General features: G+C 40.8%; 1 protein-coding gene across 5 annotated transcripts in view; it reads left to right on the forward strand.

Annotated features, from left to right (window-relative positions):
- LOC140198938 (uncharacterized) overlaps positions 1 to 21,825 on the forward strand; it is a 126,611-nt gene that overhangs the window by 98,816 nt on the left and 5,970 nt on the right. For all 5 annotated transcript variants that reach the window (XM_072260222.1, XM_072260221.1, XM_072260224.1 and 2 more), the window contains 6 exons: positions 2,038 to 2,141; positions 2,899 to 2,989; positions 11,359 to 11,466; positions 12,924 to 13,054; positions 16,630 to 16,723; positions 19,430 to 19,525. In XM_072260222.1, coding sequence (XP_072116323.1) covers positions 2,038 to 2,141; positions 2,899 to 2,989; positions 11,359 to 11,466; positions 12,924 to 13,054; positions 16,630 to 16,723; positions 19,430 to 19,525 — 624 coding nt within the window. The remainder of the gene's footprint in view (positions 1 to 2,037; positions 2,142 to 2,898; positions 2,990 to 11,358; positions 11,467 to 12,923; positions 13,055 to 16,629; positions 16,724 to 19,429; positions 19,526 to 21,825) is intronic.

Below are 21,825 nucleotides of genomic sequence, written 5' to 3' on the forward strand. Positions count from 1 at the left end.
TATCAATTGTTTGGCGACAATAAAGTAAAGAGGTCCTGCGAATTAAGTTCAGGGAGTTAGGAAGGAGGCTGAAGAGCAATCTCCGGTGGTAATCTCTGGATTACTCCTGGTCTACCAAGGTAGGGAAGATCAGAACAGGAAGATAGCGCAGACAAATGAGTGACTGAGGAGATGGAGCAGGGGGCAGAGTTTCAAGTTCTTGGAACATTGAAACCTTTTCTTGACACATGGTGACCTGTATACATGGGATGGGCTTATATGTAGATCTGATATTGGGAAATGAACCTGGTCAGGTGTCAGATCTTTTGGTGGGAGAGCATTTTGGAGGTAGTGATCACAACTCTATCTCCTTTACCATCGCGCTGGAGAGGGATAGGAGCAGACAATTTGGGAAAATATTTGATTGGGGTAGGGGAAATATGCTATTAGGTAGAAACTTGGGAGTAGATCTTTTCAGGGAAATGTACGGTAGAAATGTGACAAATATTCAGGGAACATTTGCTTGGCGTTCTGCATAGGTACGTTCCATTGAGGCAGGGAAAGGATGGTAGGAGGGAGATCAGTGGGGAGGAATGGGGGGGACGAATGGACAAGGGAGTCGCTCCCCACTGATCTCCCTCCTGGCACTTATCCTTGTAAGCAGAACAAGTGCTACACATGCCCTTAACACTTCCTCCCTTACCACCATTCAGGGCCCCAGACAGTCCTTCCAGGTGAGGCGACGCTTCACCTGTGAGTCGGCTGGGGTGATATACTGCGTCCGGTGCTCCCGATGTGGCCTTCTATATATTGGCGAGACCCGACGCAGATTGAGAGACCACTTTGCTGAACACCTACGCTCTGTCCGCCAGAGAAAGCAGGATCTCCCAGTGGCCACACATTTTAATTCCACATCCCATTCCCATTCTGACATGTCTGTCCACGGCCTCCTCTACTATAAAGATGAAGCCACACTCAGGTTGGAGGAACAACACCTTATATTCCGTCTGGGTAGCCTCCAACCTGATGGCATGAACATTGACTTCTCTAACTTCCGCTAATGCCCCACCTCCCCCTCGTACCCCATCCGTTATTTATTTTTATACACACATTCGTTCTCTCACTCTCCTTTTTCTCCCTCTGTCCCTCTGACTATACCCCTTGCCCATCCCCTGGGTTCCCTCCACACCCCCCCCCCGTCTTTCTCCCCGGACCTCCTGTCCCATGATCCTCTCATATCACCTTTGCCAATCACCTGTCCAGCTCTTGGCTCCATCCCTCCCCCTCCTGTCTTCTCCTATCATTTTGGATCTCCCCCTCCCCCTCCTACTTTCAAATCTCTTACTAACTCTTCCTTCAGTTAGTCCTGACGAAGGGTCTCGGCCTGAAACGTCGACTGCAACTCTTCCTAGAGATGCTGCCTGGCCTGCTGCGTTCACCAGCAACTTTGATGTGTGTTGCTGGAATATGAGGTGTTGTTTTCCAATTCTGTTTAGCCTCAACATGGCAACAGAGGAGGTTGTGCGTCCGACATGTCTGTGGGAATGGGAAGTGAAATTAAAATGGTGGCCTCTGGAGATCCTGGCTGGCAAGGCAGATGAAGCAAAAGTGTTCGGTGTCTTCAGATAAATAACCATTTGATATGAAGATCATCGAAACACTAGCCCTGCCTCCCTCCATACATCCACAGCGTACGTTCCCTTTCCTGCTCTTTACAATTTAAAATATATCTATTTTCTGTTTTTTTTCTAGTTCTGGTGAAAAATCATCAACATGAAACTTAAACCTGTATTACTTTCTGCAGGTGCCATCTGACAAGCTAAATAATTAATTATTGTACACTGTGCTGTTGGTACTTATATTACAAGATTTTACATTCTTAATGTTGATCAACAAAAATTTCTAAAATCACAAATTAGTGATCTTTCATAGAAGTATTTCATAGATTATTCAAGCCATATCCTGCTTATTTGCTGTCTTATTGATTTGTATTTTAATTTTGTAAAAGTTATATTAATATTAAAGAAATACAGAATAAAAAGATTATTTCTGTGGCAGTGTCTTTTGCTGGAGATGCGCAGAGATTTCTTACTCAGTAACCTGGAGGAAGCTCTGTTGGAGACGGAAAAGCAGCTCAGCATGCTCATGGATAAAACAAAGGGGTACCTTAGTTTTCATTACTTCTTTTCAAGTTATTTATTACTTTATGTAACTGTATGGAAATAAGCTCTATGACTTATTAATTCTTTCTTATCAAATTGACAATGATAGTGTGGCACAAACTCTCCAGTTACTTAGGAATAGCATTTCTGTTCAACCAACACACACAAAGTGCAGGGGGAGCTCAGCAGGCCAGGCAGCATCTATGGAAAAGAGTACAGTCGATGTTTCGGGCCGAGACCCTTCAACAAGACACTTTGTTCCTTTAAAGGCAGTTAGCTAAGCTATAGGCAAACCACCTTCTGTTACCAAAGTCCAGGTCAGACAAATTTTTCAAAAGGGGCCCACAAATTATTGTTAAACTTAGTGTGTATATATAGTTTCAATTGCACACCATAAACACCTCTTTCTCTTTCTTTTTAAATCTTTTTTATTAATTTTCAAAATTATAAGCACAATAACAAAGTTGGTACAAAGAGATTGGAATAATCTTAATCAGCATATACAAAAAGGATTTTAAGTAACATAGGAATAATAGACTTCCAAACTCGTAATGAAATTAGTCATAAAAAAAGAAATAAAAAGAAAAAAATATGTATATAAACAGAAAAAAACCTCTTTCTCAGCCTTTGCTTAAATAGTAAAGGGCACAATTGAACACTTAATGTTTGATTAAAGAAGCTTGAAAAATGGTGTGATGCTATTGAGGTTATAAGCTGGTCTGTATTTTGCATAAACATGTCCTGTATTAAATTCCAGGCCAATTGCTGATCCATCACATATTCAAGCCACTGTGAACAAATGGGATGCTACTGCTGCTGATCTCAGAAGCAAGATTGAATATACAAAGGTAAACACAAATTGAAGTTTCTTTTCTTGTCTTTTGGAGTACTATTACTATTTTGTAAATGTAACTGACATTAGGTATTTCTATAACTCTCAACTTCATTTTAATGACTTATCATTTATGTGAGCAATCTTGTTACAATCATTGTTAGAAAAATAAATCCAGGCTACATAAACAGAATCACACTTGCTGCTAAATCTATTACCTGTATACATATCTTATCAGGGAGTAATATACCACAGAACCAACAGTTGGCCGATGTATATTTCTGATTGTACTGGCTTTCCTTCACATTCTTCTGTTATCCAGAAAATAAACATTTTTTATCTTTAATGTCACGATGTACAGTTGCAGAGGAGAAGTAAAAGGTAATGAAAAGTTTGTGGCACTCTGGAAAAGGAATAAAGAAACAAGATTAATTTGGTTGCATTTCCAAAAAAGGCAACAGCCATTATTGAGTGGATAGTTTCTTCTGTCCACTACTATTTAATGAAAACTGTGCTGTTGGCATTTTCAGAACACCAAAAACCAAATCAATGTTGTTCATAGAATAAGAGATATCAAGCTGTTTTCCAATTCTGACAGACTGAGAGCATCAGCTGGTTTGTTTTTTTTTACACACCATTTCAAATATCTTCTATGTCTAGCAGATTTTTTGAAGGATTTATAGTTTTAAAAGAGGAAATTTCTGATGCAGTTAATTTGTGAATATACTGTAAGTAATGATATTGACATGGCAAGGAGTTAGGAGGATAAGTTATGCATTAACCATCACAGAAAAGGTTTGAAGCCTAAGTAGGCAAACTGTCAGTTTCATAACAAGAACGTGACTAGGAATTCTTTGTACCAGAGGGCCTCATTCTTGCAGGCCATTGGTATCTTCAAAGTATCTAAGCTCTTAACAGTTTATTGGAGTAGTGGCGGACCAATCGATTCACGATTCATTAGCAGGAGCAAATAAAAGTAAAGCAGGGTCAAAGCAGAGCAGCCATTGTGTGAAGGGACCAGTGTAGGAGTGGGAACTTGAGGCCTTGGAAAGGAGGCACAAGTAAGTAGCAGGTAAGGCTTTTGTAGTGGTTGAATAATAAGTCACTAAATTACAGCTAATTAAATAAGGGATGATGCAGGTTCAGGTAATGTGTTGTAGCTGCGTGATGTGTGAGCTGGTGGACCCCATCGTGGTTCCTGGTGACCACATCTGCAGGAAGTGTTGGTTGCTCGAGGAACTCAGGCTCAAAGTTGATGACCTGGAATCTGAGCTTCAAACACTGTGACACATCAGGGAGGGGGAGAGTTACCTGGATTCTCTGTTTCAGGAGGTAAGCACACCCGTTAGATTCGGTCCGTGGTCAGGGACGAGAGGGTGTGACTGCGAGTGAGCAAGGTAGTCGAACCAGGAGACATTGCTGGAGGAGTCTCAGCCCTTGAGCTTGACCAACAGGTTTGAGATTTATGCTCCCTATGTGGATGACAGTGGGGGCTGCAGGACGGGTGAGCAACCTAACTGGCACCATAGTTCAGGGAGCCAGCCATTCAAGAGGGGGAGAGAAGAGAAATGTTGTGGTAATTGGGGATAGTATAGTCAGGGGAATAGACAGAGTTCTCTGTCGCAAGGATAGCGCATTCCGAAGGCTGTGTTGCCTGTCTGGTGCCCAGATTCTGGACATCATATCTGACCTGCGGAAGAATTTGCAGTAGGAGGGGAAAGATCCAGTTGTTGTGGTCCAGGTGAGTACCAATGACATGGGTAAAATGAGGAAAGAGGTCCTGCTGAGGGAATTTGAGCAGCTAGGGACTAAATTAAAAAGCAGAACCAAAAAGGAAGTACTCTGTGGATTACTACCTGAGCCGCATGTAAATTGGCATTGGGTCAAGAAGATTAGACTGTTAAATGTGTGGCTTAAGGATTGGTGTGAGAGAAGTGGGTTTGAGTTCATGGGAAATTGGCAGCAGTACTGAGGAAGGAGGGAGCTGTACCAATGGGACGGACCCACCTGAACCGTGATGGGACCTGGATCCTGGTGAATCGCATAACTAGGGCTGTGGAGAGGACTTTAAACTAAATAGTTGGGGGGGGGGCGGAGTTCAACAGATTGGAGCAGCATGGATAAAGTAAAAAAGAAAAGTGTGGATAAAGAAAAAAACAAAAAATAAAGAGAAAAGTAAGAGTGGAGTGAAGGTAAGTCAAGTACAAAAGAGTAAAAGATTACAAGATTTTAAAAGCACAATAAGTGGAAGGGCACTTCATTTGAATGACCATAGTGTTTAAAACATGGTCAATGAACTTGTGGCTCAAATCAGGACAAAGAAGTATTATTTAGTGGCCATTAGAGAGACGTGGTTGCAGGGTAAAGAGGATTGGGAATTAAATATCCACGGATATCAGGTAATACGGAAGGATAGGCAGGAAGGTAAGGGAGGTGGAGTAGCGCTCTTAATTAAAGATGAGATCAGGACAATAGAGACGATTTCAGATCTAAAGAGCAGAATGTTTAATCCATCTGGGTAGAGATTAGGAATAGTAAAGAGAAAAAATTACTGGTGGGAATTGTCTATAGGCCACCAAATAATAACATTACAGTGGCACAGGCAATAAACAGAGAAATATCTGAGTCACGTAAGAATGAAACAGCAGTTATCATGAGGGACTTTAACTTGCACATAGATTGGGTGAATCAGGTTGGTCAAGCCAGTCTTGAGGTGGACTTCATAGAATGCATCCGTGCTACAGCATGTTACTGAACCTACAAGGCAACATGCTATCTTAGATCTGGTCCTGTGCAATGATACAGGTAAAATTAGTAATCTTGTAGTTCGGGTTCCTCTTGGAAAGAGTGATCACAGTATGATTGAATTTCTCATACAAATAGAGAGTGCAGTAGTTCAATTGCAAACTGGTGAAGTATGCCTAAACAATGGAGACTACAATGGGATGAGGGAGGAGTGGCTAGTGTAGGCTGGGAGCACAGGCTATATGGTGGAACAATGGAAGACTTTCAAAGAGATTTTTCACAGTGCTCAGCAAAAGTATATTCCAGTTAAAAGCAAGGTCAGTAAGCGTAGAGGGGAGCCTGGATAACAAAGGAAATAAAAGAAGGCATCAAACTAAAAGCTTGTGCATACAAAATCACCAAGAGTAGTGGGAAACTGGATGATTGGGAAGACTTTCAAAAGCAACAAAGTGCCACTAAGTGAGCAATAAAGAAAGGGAGCTAGATTATGAAAATAAACTAGGACAAAATATAAAAAAGGATAGTAAAAGTTTTAATAATTATATAAAGTGGAAAAGGGTGGCTAAACTAAATGTAGGTACCTTTGAGGATGAGAAGGGGGAATTGATATTGCATAATAAGAAAATGGCCTAGTCTTTGAATAACTATTTAGTGCCGGTCTTCACAGTGGAGGATACATCTAATATGCCAAAGAGAAATGTTATGGATGCAATGGGAGGTGAGGACCTCGATACAATAGCTATCACAAAAAAGGTAGCGTTGAGCAAACTTCTGGGCCTGAAAATAGACAAGTCCCCTGTCCTAATGAAATGCATCCCAGGGTACTGAAAGAAATGGCAGAAGTTACAGTAGAGGTTTCGGTGATAATTTACCAAAATTCTGTTGGCGTTGGCCAGGTCCCGGCGGATTGGAAGACAGCAATCCTCACGCCACTGTTCAAAAAAGGATGTAGGCGAAAGGCAAGTAGCTATAAGCCAGTTAGTTTAATATCTGTAGTTGGAAAAATGCTTGAAGAAATCATTAAAGAAGAACTAACGAGGCATCTGGAAAGAAATGGATCCATCAGGCAGACACAACATGGCTTCAACATAGGCAAATCCTGTTTGACAATCTTACTGGAGTACTTTGAGGATATAACGAGCACAGTGGATAGAGGGGAACAGATGGACGTTATTTAATTGGATTTCCAGAAGACGTTCAATAAGGTGCCGCATAAAGGACTTATCCATAAGATAAGGATACATAGAATTGTGGGTAATGTATTAGCATGGATAGAGGATTGGTTAATGGAAAGCAGAGAGTTGGAATACATGGGTGTTACTTTGGTTGGCAATCAGTAATGAGTGGTGTACCGCAGGGGTCAGTGCTGGCCCGCAACTATTCATGATATACATTAACGATCTGGAAGAGGGGACTGAGTATAGTGTATCTAAGTTTGTGATGATACTAAATTGAGTGGAAAAGGAAATTGTGCAGAAGATGCAGAGAGTATGCAGAAAGATATAGGTAGGTTAAGTGAGTGGGCAAAGGTCTGGCAGATGGAATAGAATGCTGGTAAATGCAAGGTCATCCACTTTGGAAAGAAAAACGAAAGAGTGAATTATTATTTAAATAATAAAAAACTGCAGCATGCTGCTGTGCGGAGGGACTTGGGAATGCTTGTGCATGAATCACAAAAAATTGGTTTGCGGGTGCAACAGCCTACCAAGAAGGCAAATGCGATGTTGGCCTTCATTGCTAGAGAGATTGAATTGAAGAGCAAGGAGGTTATGCTGCAACTATACAGGGTACTGGTGAGGCCACACCTGGAGTACTATGTGTAGTTCTGTTCACCTTATTGAAGAAGGATATACTGGCTTTGGAGGCGGTGCAAAGGAGGTTCACCAGGTTGATTCCAGAGATGAGGGGGTTAGACTATGAGGAGAGATTGAGTCACCTGGGATTGTACTCACTGGAATTCAGAAGAATGAGAGGAGATCTTATAGAAGCATATAAAATTATGAAGGGGATAGATAAGACAGAGGCAGGAAAGTTGTTTCCACTGGTAGGTGATACTAGAACTAGGGGACATAGCCTCAAGATTCAGGGGAGTAGATTTAGGAGGGAGATGAGGAGGAACTGCTTTTCCCAGAGAGTGGTGAATTTGTAGAATTCTTTGCCCACTGAAGCAGTGGAGACTACCTCAGTAAATATATTTAAGACCAGGTTGGATAGATTTTTGCATAGTAGAGGAATTAAGGGTTATGGGGAAAAGGCAGGTTGGTGGAGTTGAGTCCATGGTCAGATCAGCCATGATCTTATTGAATGGCGGAGCGGGCACGATGGGCCAGATGACCTACTCCTGCTCCTATTTCTTATGTTCTTATGAGTAATATATTTGAACTTCACATTGACCTCAATAGGGTTTTAATGTTTTGCAGACATCGAAACGTAGAAAATAGGTACAGGAGTAGGCCATTCGGCCCTTGGAGCCTGTACCGCCATTCAGTATGATCATGGCTGATCATCTAACTCAGAACCCTGTACCAGCCTTCCCTCCATACCCCCTGATCCCTTTAGCCACCAGGGCCATGTATATTGTCTATCTCAAGTTGAACAAGTACATCTTCCACTTTTAAATTCATGTTACTCACATTTGCACTTTGTATTTCAGTAGTCTTTCTAATTGGATAAGTGCAATTGAATTAATATTATATCAAAGCAGATTGTATGTTTTGGAATTCCTGTCTTATAGAACATAGAATAGTACAGCACAATACAGGCCCTTCGGCCCACATTGTTGTGCCGACCCTCAAACCCTGCATCCCATATAACCCCCTGCCTTAAATTCCTCCATATACTTGTCTGGTAGTCTCTTAAATTTCATTAGTGTATCTGCCTCCACCACTGACTCAGGCAGTGTATTCCACACACCAACCAATCTCTGAGTAAAAAACCTTCCTCTAATATCCCCCTTGAACTTCCCACCCCTTACCTTAAAGCTATGTCCCCTTGTATTGAGCAGTGGTGCCCTGGGGAAGAGGCGCTGGCTATCCACTCTATCTATTCCTCTTAATATTTTGTATACCTCTATCATGTCTCCTCTCACCCTCCTTCTCTCCAAAGAGAAAAGCCCTTAATCTCTGATCACAATGCATACTCTTTAAACCAGGCAGCATCCTGGTAAATCTCCTCTGTACCCTTTCCAATGCTTCCACATCCTTCCTATAGTAAGGTGACCAGAACTGGACGCAGTACTCCAAGTGTGGCCTAACCAGAGTTTTATAGAGCTGCATCATTACTTCGCGACTCTTAAACTCTTTCCCTCGACTTATGAAAGCTAACACCCCACACGCTTTCTTAACTACCCTGTCTACCTGTGAGGCAACTTTCAGGGATCTGTGGTCATGTACCCCCAGATCCCTCTGCTCCTCCACACTACCAAGTATCCTGCCATTTACTTTGTACTCCGCCTTGGAGTTTGTCCTTCCAAAGTATACCACCTCACACTTCTCCGGGTTGAACTCCATCTGCCACTTCGCAGCCCACTTCTGCATCCTATCAATGTCTCTCTGCAATCTTCGACAACCCTCTACACTATCTACAACACCACAAACCTTTGTGTCGTCTGCAAACTTGCCAACCCACCTTTCTACCCCCACATCCAGGTCGTTAATAAAAATCACAAAATGTAGAGGTCCCAGAGCCGATCCTCGTGGGACACCACTAGTCACAACCCTCCAATCCGAATGTACTCCCTCCACCACGACCCTCTGCCTTCTGCAGACAAGCCAACTCTGAATCAACCTGGCCAAACTTCCCTGGATCCTATGCCTTCTGACTTTCTAAATAAGCCTACCGTGTGGAACCTTGTCAAATGCCTTACTAAAATCCATATAGATCACTACCCTCATCTATATGCCTGGTCACCTCCTCAAAGAACTCTATCAGGCTTGTTAGACATGATCTGCCCTTCACAAAGCCATGCTGACTGTCCCTGATCAGACCATGATTCTCTACATGCCCATAGGTCCTATCTCTAAGAATCTTTTCCAACAACTTTCCCACCACAGACTTAAAGATCAATGGTCTATAATTACCCAGACTATCCCTACTGCCGTTTTTGAACAAGGGGACAACATTCGCCTCCCTCCAATCCTCCAGTACCGTTCCCGTAGACAACGAGGACATAAAGATCCTAGCCAGAGACTCAGCAATCTTTTCCCTTGCCTCATGGAGCAGCCTGGGGAATATTCCGTCAGGCCCCCGGGACTTATCCGTCCTAATGTATTTTAACAATTCCAACACCTCCTCTGCCTTAATATCAACATGCTCCAGAACATCAACCTCACTCATATTGTCCTCACTGTCATCAAGTTCCCTCTCATTGGTGAATAGTGAAGAGAAGTATTCATTGAGGACCTCGCTGACTTCCACAGCCTCCAGGCACATCTTCCCACCTTTATCTCTAATGGGTCCTACCTTCACTCCTGTCATCCTTTTGTTCTTCACATAATTGAAGAATGCCTTGGGGTTTTCCTTTACCCTACTTGCCAAGGTTTTCTCATGCCCCCTTCTTTCTCTTCTCAGTCCCTTCTTAAGCTCCTTTCTTGCTACCCTATATTCCTCAATAGACCCATCTGATCCTTGCTTCCTAAACCTCATGTATACTGCCTTCTTCCACCTGACTAGATTTTTCATCTCACTTGTCACCCATGGTTCCTTCACCCTACCATTCTTTATCTTCCTCACCGGGACAAATTTATCCCTAACATCCTGCAAGAGATCTCTAAACATTGACCACATGTCCATAGTACATTTCCCTGCAAAATCATCATCCCAATTCACACCCGCAAGTTCTAGCCTTATAGCCTCATAGCCTCATAATTTGCCCTTCCCCAATTAAAAATTTTCCTGTCCTCTCTGATTCTATCCTTTTCCATGATAATGCTGAAGATCTTAGATGTGATGTTTTAAGAAGTCACATTGTTAATGGTGTGTGTGTGTGTGTATATATATATATATTGCAATACCCAGTAATCTTCTGTTTGTTTTTTTTTGCTTTTGTTAATAGCTTTTAGATATTAATATAGATTTTTTTCCAATTCATATTAGATATGTGTTAATCACTTACTATTTGCCATATTTTCTGAAGAAATGCACTTTTGCACGTTTTGTACCAACACAGAAGTAATAGCAAAGCAGTCTTTATGCCTTAAAAATTCAGGAATATCTAGGCAAGAGTTTAATAATTTTTCATTTACCCTTGCACTTCCTTTGTTAATATATGATGCACTCTGAAATATTACTTTGGATAGAGTCAAAATATTCTATTTCATAACTTTATTTTAAAAATGCATCCACATTAGAAGTCTGTGATGCTAGAATTGTCATAATCTTTTTCTGAATTGGTAAAGTCCAGATTGTTTTATGTTTGGAATGAGGTTCACATTTTTCCTGACCTTTTATTTGCTTAAAGCCTCATTCTCTTACACCAACTCAGATTAGATAACTAAGTTAATGCAAACCAAGATCGGTTTTGAAATGTTTTTGGTTAGTAAAGCAAATAGTACAGGATAATGTTTTGATTTTATTCAGCATTCATTGGAAAAATGTGTTCCCACGTAGTTTTTGTAAATTGATTTTTTTTTCTTAATTTAGAAAAATTTCAATAATCATATTCAGCTGATCAAAAATGGAGCTAAACTGAGTAATCTTCCAGAACTCATCAATCCTGAACCACGATACCCGCTTGCTTTGCAGGTTCCCGTAAGTAGACTGTTTTCTCTGACCTCTTTAGCTTGGCTAAGTATATAATTGATTTCATTGTAGTTATGAAAAAGAATTCGGAGGAGATCTATTGCAAACTCAAACTACTGCTGCCAACAACAGAACAGAAAATTACAAAAAAAAGGACAAAAAATCTGAATTATTACTTTATTCCCAATAAATGTAAAAAAGACAGAAGTTTGATTAACATTTACGGTAACATTAGTGGGTACTAAACCATGCTTGATTGAATGTACTAAGCAACTAAAAAACAACGGCTCTGTACTTTCATTCCACTCTGAAATTCAGTTGAGTTGAAATCAATAGCATCATACTTCAGAGTTGAGAGCATTGCCATTGCTGTATTGCGCAGAGTGCAAACAGCTGATTGCAAGTTTCTTCCTGTACTTATAAAGCAATTAAAAGTTTGCTTTGATTCAATGTAACCAGTTAGCTACACTATCCAGATTCTATATCAACACCTCAATTAGTAAATTTTAATGGTTTAATAGCTGTAAATTTGTATTTTACATTGGGTTAATTATCATTAAATAAGAATCTCTCAATCTTATCAACAGTGTTTTCAGAACTACTGTCGTAGCAATGCAGGAGTGAGATGCATTTGAATTAGGAAAGGACTAAAAACATACAACTATCATCTTTCATTTTGCTTCAGTCTACCCTGTTTTCTGAAGGTGCACATAATCTTCATGCTTGAGTCTTGTCATGTTGAAACTGTAGATGCAATGCAGCTATACAAAATGCTGCATGCATCCTACGTTCTCTCTTGTACTTTCCCAATTAATCATGTCTCCCGCTCCCACACTCTCTCTCCATCTCTCTCCCACAATGTCTCCCTCTCTCTCTCCTATTCTCCCTTTCTCTCTCCATGTCCCACACTCTCTCCGTCTCTCTGTCCATCTCCCTCATTCTCTCTCCCTCTCCCTCTCATGTTCTCTCTCCCCCTCCTACACTCTCTCCCCCTCCTACACTCTCTCCCTCTCCCTGTTAATCCATCTCTCTCTTTCCCCCTCCCTCTCTGTCTTGTCTCCCCCCACACTCCCTCTCCCTCACCTTCTCCCCTCACCCTCACCTTCTCCCCTCACCCTCACCTTCTCCCTCACCCTCACCTCCCTCGCCCTCTCCCTCTCCCTCTTCCTCACCCTCTCTCATATGCAGCAACACCTGTGAGAGCACATTTTGATATTATTTTCAATATGAATCTGTAGTAATGCCGCATGGCTGTCCTTTCTGAGCATTAATGTTTGTTAAAGTTGGGTCCCTGTGAACAGACTAGGTATTTGACTTATCCAACAAGGTACTGGCAGGCTATTTAATGCCTCTTTCCATTCTTTTACTTGTTAACAGAAATTTAGGTATCTCTTTCATTTTTAAATAGTTCATATTTGCATACAGGTTTATCCAGGTCTTTTTTTCATCTGATTTCTGTTTTGTAGAAATCTGGGAGGAAAGCAAGCTCTCCTAGTTTACCATTGCCCCAGCATTCTCTCCATTTACATTCAGCTACTAATGCTGCAGCCACCATTGTGACTCCAGCATCAAGCCAGTTACATGGATATAGAAACAGGTAAGTCTTAATTCAATATGATATGATGGTTTCATGAAGCTGATTCTGATAATTTTAAATTTAAAGTGGTATTTTAATTTCTTTTTAGTTTTTGTATTTTGGAATTGAGTTTTCACTGGTAAGTGACACATTTGTCATTGAGAAAGTGTTGGTGAACTGCTAGTTGAAGCACTGCAATTGGAAGAGTGAGGATGCACCCATAGTACCATTAGCCAGAAATTTTTGGCATGTTGGGCCAGATCTGTTGAAAGAACAACAATGTATTTTCAAGTCAGTGTAACCTATTACTTGAAGAGAGTGGCATCCCTTATGAGTGCTGCCCTTGACCTAGGTGCAGATTTTTAAGAGGCCAGCAAAGGAATCCAATGAGATGCTGTAGTGTAGCTTTGAGATAGTACATGGTGTGCTATGATAGCAGTGTAAGGACTAAGTTAGTGAATAAGCTGCCAGTTAAACAGTTTCTGTTATCTGGCTGATGCCATGCTCCTTGAGTATTTTAGTTATCCTTATTATGAGCAAATGGGGCTATTGTGTTATGCTGAAAGAAAGGCGAGTGGCTCGTTGCAAGACACCTGTCCTCTCAAGGTGTCTCTGTAGTCATGTGACTGAAATTTCTCAACAGATTTGACCCATCATGTGATGGTTGGGAGCTCATAAGGGTACAGCATTTTAGATTCACGTCATGGTCATTATATAATGAAACAGGAGTAAGAGTAGGCCAGTCAATCCTCAAGCCACTCTAACAATCATTCAGATCATGGCCAGTCCAATCTTCTTCACAACTTTATATCCCTCCATTTTGTCTGTTATATAAAACATAGAGTAATATAGCACAGGACCAGGTCCTAGATCCCATGATGCCTGTGCCATCATACTAATTTAATCTAATCTCCTCTTCCTGCACATGATCTCTATCATATCTGCTTCTACCACCTTCCCTCCCCTAGCACCTAAAACCTATATAGTCCAGGCATTTATAGCAATCTATGTAAAAAAAAAAAAAGGACCTTTTAACTTTTCCATATCACTTTAAATCTTTGCCTTCTAGTAATTGAGTTTAGAGATGATATTAAACTGGCATCTGGCATCCATTCACAATCATTTCCGTCCTGGGGGATAAAAGTCTTTGAATGTCTACCTTATCTAGGCCTCTCATAATTTTATATAGTACTTCTTAGTTACTACACCTGGTTCCGCCAGGTGTAGACAATAGACAATAGGTGCAGGAGTAGGCCATTCGGCCCTTCAAACCAGCACTGCCATTCACTGTGACCATGGCTGATCATCCGCAATCAGTATCCAGTTCCTGCCTTATCCCCATAACCTTTGATTCCGCTATCTTTAAGAGCTCTATCCATCTCTTTCTTGAAAGCATCCAGAGACTTGGCCTCCACTGCCTTCTGGGGCAGAGCATTTCACATATCAACCACTCTCTGGGTGAAAAAGTTTTTCCTCAACTCCGTTCTAAATGGCCTACCCCTTATTCTTAAACTGTGGCCCCGGGTTCAAAACTCACCCATGCTTCCTGCCTCCAACGTGTCCAATCCCTTAATAATCTTACATGTTTCAATCAGATCCCCTCTCATCCTTCTAAATTCCAGTGTATACAAGCTCAGTCGCTCCAATCTTTCAACATATGACAGTCCTGCCATCCCGGGAATTAACCTTCTGAACCTATGCTGCACTCCCTCAAGAGCAAAAATATCCTTCCTCTAATTTGGAGACCAAAACTGCACACAATACTCCAGGTGTGGTCTCACCAGGGCCCTGTACAGCTGCAGAAGGACCTCTTTGCTCCTATACTCAATTCCCCTTGTTATGAAGCCCAGCATGCCATTAGCTTTCTTCACTGCCTGCTGTACCTGCATGCTTGTTTTCAGTGACTGATGTACAAGAACACCTAGATATCGTTGTACTTCCCCTTTTCCTAACTTGACTCCATTTAGATAATAATCTGCCTTCCTGTTCTTACCACCAAAGTGGATAACCTCACATTTATCCACATTAAACTGCATCTGCCATGCTTCTGCCCACTCACCCAGCCTGTCCAAGTCACCCTGCATTCTCATAACATCCTCCTCACATTTCACACTGCCACCGAGCTTTGTGTCATCAACAAATTTGCTAATGTTACTTTTAATTCCCTCATCTAAATCATTAATATATATTGTAAACAGCTGCGGTCCCAGCACTGAACCCTGCGGTACCCCACTGGTCACCACCTGCCATTCCAAAAGGGACCCGTTAATTGCTACTCTTTGTTTTCTGTCAGCCAGCCAATTTTCAATCCATGTCAGTACTCTGCCCCCAATACCATGTGCCCTAATTTTGCCCACTAATCTCCGATGTGGGACTTTATCAAAGGCTTTCTGAAAGTCCAGGTACACTACATCTACTGGCTCTCCCTTGTCCATTTTCATAGTTACATCCTCAAAAAACTCCAGAAGATTAGTCAAGCACGATTTCCCCTTCATAAATCCATGCTGACTCGGACCTATCCTGTTACTGCTATCCAAATGTGTCATAATTTCATCTTTTGTAATTGACTCCAGCATCTTTCCCACCACTGACGTCACGCTACCGGTCTATGACTCCCTGTTTTTTCTTTCTCCCTCCTTTCTTGAAAAGAAGGGAGAAAGGCAGCTTACTAGCACCTTAAAACCAGTGGTTTCGGGCACATTAGGACTCAACAGATATGATTTCAAACCCCTGCTCCCTTGCAGCTATGTCCAATCATGGGCTTTGGAAGTAAACCCCAAGGAAATATCCAGAGCTATAGTCCCTAAAGCAGTCCTATGTTGAGGTTAGCACTGACTGGTAATTGCTGTGACACCACTGATGCCAAATTGCATGAGTTTCTGCAGTTCCTTTGGACCCATCAGTTGCATGGAGAGGGGGAGCCTGCTGCATGGCAACAGCTTGCTCTCCATATCACACTGCTTGCGTATCGACATAGACAGCTAGGACACAACAACCATGGTCGACCCTGACCAGTGGAGGGCCTCCATCTTTCCTAAGCCTCTACACAAAAGCTGGATTGTGCCTGGGTTGGGTTAAACTAGAAAAAACAAAAAAAAAGTAATTGTGTGAAAGCTTGGAGTTGCTGATTGGGCTTTTCATTTGCAAATAAAAGAAATAGCATCACTGCAACATTGGTTTACCTGAAGTATTTGGTGTCTGCTGCACTGGGAGTAAACCAGGTCCAGTGTAGCCTTATGCGTGGTCCATAATCTTGGATTATTTCCCCATATCTGTCAATGTATGGGATGAAAATGTGCTTACTTTGCATTGGGAGCTGATTTGTGCAGGAATACCTCCTGATCCTATATTATATGGACTCAGATAGCTGCCTGTCCTCTGCTTCCATTCAACCATACCCACCCTACTCCTGTAAGAGAGCCTAATATGTCCCAATTGTCTCTTGACTTAAGAATTGGTACTGGCGTTTAGACCTATACAGTCTTTGAACCTGACTCATTAGTCAACTGTATCTGTTGAATAATCATGATGCCCTTTAGATCTCTCACACAAGAATAGTTCTCTGAGCAAAGTTGATGCTTTAATCTCTCTTCTAGGTCAGAATTAAGCAATTTTGATGAGCCAGGACAAATTGAGAAGAAATCATGGATGGGTGTTGAGTATCAACAACAGTTTCTGCAGCATCAGGAGGTATAAAGTAAAGTCGTATATTGATTGTATTTCTATAATATAATCACTGAAATGGCTGATGTGCAATATATTGCATTCTGATTAATTGAATGAATGAGAATTCATTCTTTTTAAGCGAACTATGAGATAGAACGCCTTGTGAGGTTGAACTTTATCCTTAATCACTTACATTAAACGCATGATGTTGTAACATAGCCACATTGCCGTTTGCTTCAGAAATTCAGTTCCTTTGAAGTCAATCCTAGCAAATTTCAGAAATGGAGTACAATGTGCAATATTATTAAATTATACATTTAGTACTTTAATACGGAGAACAAACCTTTACCCTACAATGAAACTATTGCAGGCAGGCATTACCAATACCCTCCTTTTTAAATAAAATTCTAGTGTCTATCCATGTATGTCAACAACAGCAGTTTAGAAAATTATTGGAAGATTGTATATATTTTGAACTTTTATTTTGATGCTTCAAGTTCAAAACTATTTTCAGAAGATATAGTGAGTGAGAGGAAATTAGGGAAAAAAGGAACCAAAGAAAAACATTACCTTTCAATATTCACCTCTAGGATGTGCCTGAGCTTTAATAATAACAAGTAGATTCCTTTTCTAATTATGAGTTTCTCACTACTTAAATTTCCTAAACAAGTTATTCAGACACTGGGTGTTAGACTGTAATATTATGATGTTTTCATGTTTGTTAATTTAGTAAGTTTTCTTTTCAATATTTTTTATTAATTTTCTACATAGGAGAATACAGAGTTCAAGAAAAAAGAAATATATCAAATACATTATACTGAATCACACATACAAACTCCTTACTCTATATTCATACAAATTGATTAATTCATAATATTGAAATATAGTAAATTTATAATATGGAAAAAAAATCTAACCCACTACCAAGACTGAAGCTGATTAGTAAAGAAGAAAAAAGAAGAAAAAGTATATTATTAGCCATCATCTGTGCTTTACGGCAAATCAAAGGTTTTGAAAATAGTTCAAAAAAGGTCCCCACAATGTTTGAAAGTCTTGATTAGATTCACAAATTGAACACCGAATCTTCTCTAAATTTAAACGTGACATCGCATCACGCAGCCATTGAACGTGAGTGGGCGGGACTGCATCTTTCCATTTAAGCAAGAGCGCCCTCCTAGCCATCAGAGAAATAAAACCCAAAATGTACAAATCAGATTTCTCCAAAATAACGCAAACACGAAATCTGCAGATGCTGGAAATTCAGGGAACACACACAAAAAGTGCTGGTGAATGCAGCAGGCCAGGCAGCATCAATAGGAAGAGGTACAGTCGACATTTCGGGCCGAGACCTGAAGGGTCTTGGCCCGAAACGTCGACTGTACCTCTTCCTATTGATGCTGCCTGGCCTGCTGCATTCACCAGCATTTTTTGTGTGTGTTCAGGATGAAGTGTCTCGGCCCAAAACATCGACTGTACCTCTTCCTATAGATGCTGCCTGGCCTGCTGCATTCACCAGCATTTTTTTTTGCGTGTGTTTCTTCAAAATAATATCCTTTCCTTCAACAATACCAAATAAAGTGGTCAAAGGATTAGGCTTAAAATTTACTTTAAAAAGTACCAAGAAGGTTTGAAATACTTCTTTCCAATATTTTTCAAGACTGGGGCATGTCCAAAACATATGAATGAGTGAAGCTTCTCCATTATTACATTTATCACAATAAGGAGATATATCCAAATAAAAGCGAAACAACTTATCCTTGGTCATATGGGCCCTATGGACCACTTTAAATTGTAGGAGAGAGTGGTGAGCACATAACGATGAAGTGTTAACCAATTTTAAAATTTCATTCCAAGTTTCCTCAGAAATTGAAGTCTGTAAGTCTTGTTCCCAAAGATTTTTAATTTTATCTAAAGGAACACTTCTCATTCCCAGCAACATATTATAAATATTAGATATAGATCCATTATAATAAGGTTTCAAATTAAAAATTACATCTAGTAGATTCTTATCAGGATTTTTAGGAAATGTACATATTTGAGACCGTAAAAAGTCCCTTATTTGTAAGTTGGCAGCAGTGGCATACTGGAGTAGGTTTTAGTTTCTATTTGCATAACATGTCCACCTCTGGTATAGCCACTCTACATGCAATATAGAGAGGTCCATGACCTGTGTGAGAGATAAAAACTAGAAACCCTCTGTGACAGATTTTTACTGTTGTGAATTTCATTTGGCTTTTTAAGCTATAGATTAGAAGTTCATTTGCAAGACATTGAGTGCAATGAATACCATGGAGTGTCAATCAATAGGGAAGAAGTGTTTATTTTCTTTGAGTCAACAGATTGTACAGAGCAGGGTAGGAACCCAGCAGATGGTTGGGTGGGCAGCAAACACCAGCACCAGCAGTAAGTTTATTGAATTGGATGAGGGATCCACTGATGGATCTTTTGTGATATGTAGTTGTATGCCAGATTTGATGTGTGTATGCCTGGCTCTTACTGGTGCATTGTATTCAGCAGCTGAGGATAGAAGACCCACCTGATACTACCAGTGCAGATGCTCCCAAACCGAAGCTTGTCCACTTCTGTCAACTCACAACTATCTGTGACCAAAAGCAGTTCAAGTTTAGATCCAGAATTTAAGCTTGAAGTGCATCTAGCCTGAACTTCAAATTCTATTAAACCAGTTGCTTTGTATTTTAATCTAAGTTCATTTTATATTTTTGCCCCAAGAGCATTGAAGAAGACCCTTGTGTCATTTGCCATGAGGAATTAGTTCCCCACAAAGATTGTTATGAGCTGGAATGCAAGCATACTTTTCACAAAAAGGTGGGTTTGCTTTTCATTTTTACACAACTATTGATGACTTTTTGAACATAAATATTTATATTATTAGTAACTTGAACTGCAGATGGTTAAAGTAACAGGCATACTTAAAATACCAATCAAAAACAATTAATAATAATCGTATTCTGGACTGTGTAGCAGTGTAACTTGTCAATGATATGAGTACATTATGTTCTGTTGTTCTCCCTCAGATCTTATCACAAAGAACATAATTGGAAATTACTACTGTTTCTACTCAGATTGCAATTCAGCCTCCTAAGCGATTATTCAGTATATCATTAACAGTGTGGAAATCTGATTTTTTTTCTGTATGTTTGAAGATAGATATGTTTTTTTATAAATTAATTCTGTTTTCTTCCTCAGGTGTAATCCTTATTAAACCCAAATTATTCAGTCAGCATGAGGGGGATTTATTTTTCCTGTTCACTTGAAGTAAATTGATATTTATTGCATAATTATATCTTTTACATGTGACTTGTTGAGAATATTAGCTCAAGGTTTGAAAATCCTCCTCAGCGTCATGCCTGATTTATATAAATATTTTGATTGCATTTCCTTAGATTAAAATGCTGCACTTCAATATAAAATGAACGATAGAAGTGTTCTTTTCATACTGTTTTCTTGATATGGTTAGAAGTACTTACAGGCTGTGAATTTCCCCTGAGGAGCAACATTTAAATTTTTTATATATATGTATATCTATAAATACATGGATACTGGAATGCCTGTCTCTAGACAAGGTCAACAAGACACTAAGGACCTTCATCAAGAACTCAATGGGCCGTTGGAAGACAATGCTAGAAGTTAACTCAAAGCACAGGTGACCATCAGATGTGGAATAGGGTGATACACTGTATCCACTGCTGTTCTGCATAGGTTTGAAACCCCTCAGCCAGATCATCTCAAAGAGTGGATATGGGTACAGGTTCAAGAGTGGTGTGAACATCACCACCACTATGGATGACATCAAGCTGAGTGCCAGAAATGAAAGAGACATTGGCTCACTAATCCACCTGACAAGGGTGCACAGCAGAGACATCGGGATGTCATTTGGACTGGAAAAGTGCAGCCGGATGGTAGTGAAAAGAGGCAAACTCATCAATACTGAAGGAGTCGAGTTACCTGAAGGCTACATACCAGATGCACAGGACAGCTACAAATTCCTGGGGATCCCGCAGGTGCACGATAACGACGCAAGGAAGGCTGCAACATGCAAGTACCTCCAAAGAGTGAGACAGGTCCTAAACAGCCAGCTGAATGAGAAGAACAAGATCAGAGCCATCAACACATTCGTCCTACCATTCATCAGATACACAGCTGCAGTAGTGTGCTGGCCAAGGAAGGAAATGGAAGCTGATGACGTCAAGTCACAAAAACTACTAACAATACATGGAGGATTCCATCCAAAGTCCAATGCCAAGTGAATATACACCCACCAGAATAACGGAGGATAGGGACTTGGAAGTGTCAAGGCCACAGTCCTGGAAGAAGTGCGAAACATCCATGACTCTGTCAGGAAGATGGTCCCAAAGGATGACCTGCTATGAGAATGTCTAAGACAGCATGCAGGGGATCTGGAAATGGAAGTTGGTGAAGCAGCGCCAAAGGACAAGAGGCCATGGCAGGACATGCCATTGCACGGGATGTACCATTACCAGATATCAGAGGTGGCTGACATAAGAAAGTCCTACTAATGGCTGGAAATGGCAGGGCTGAAGGATGGCACAGAGGTGTGGCTGATGGCTACACAAGAACAGGTGCTGAGCACAAAAGCAATAGAAGCAGGGGTCTATCACACCAAACAACAGGAATTCTGCAGATGCTGGAAATTCAAGCAACATACATACATCAAAGTTGCTGGTGAACGCAGCAGGCCAAGCAGCATCTGTAGGAAGAGGTGCAGTCGACGTTTCAGGCCGAGACCCTTCGTCAGGACTAACTGAAGGAAGAGTGAGTAAGGGATTTGAAAGTTGGAGGAGGAGGGGGAGATCCAAAATGATAGGAGAAGACAGGAGGGGGAGGGATAGAGCCAAGAACTGGACAGGTGATAGGCAAAAGGGGATACGAGAGGATCATGGGACAGGAGGTCTATCACACCAGACAAGACCCAAGATGCATCCTGTGTAAGGAATCTGCTGAAGCCATACAGCATATAATAGTAGGGTGCAAGATGCAGGAATGGACACTCAACTGCACAACCAAGTTGCAGGAATTGTGTATAGGAACATCAGCTCTCAGTATTGGACATTCCCAAATCCAAATGGGAAAAATCTGAGAAAGTA

This window comes from Mobula birostris, chromosome 6 (genome assembly GCF_030028105.1).
Source record: "Mobula birostris isolate sMobBir1 chromosome 6, sMobBir1.hap1, whole genome shotgun sequence".
Classification (NCBI taxonomy): domain Eukaryota; kingdom Metazoa; phylum Chordata; class Chondrichthyes; order Myliobatiformes; family Myliobatidae; genus Mobula; species Mobula birostris.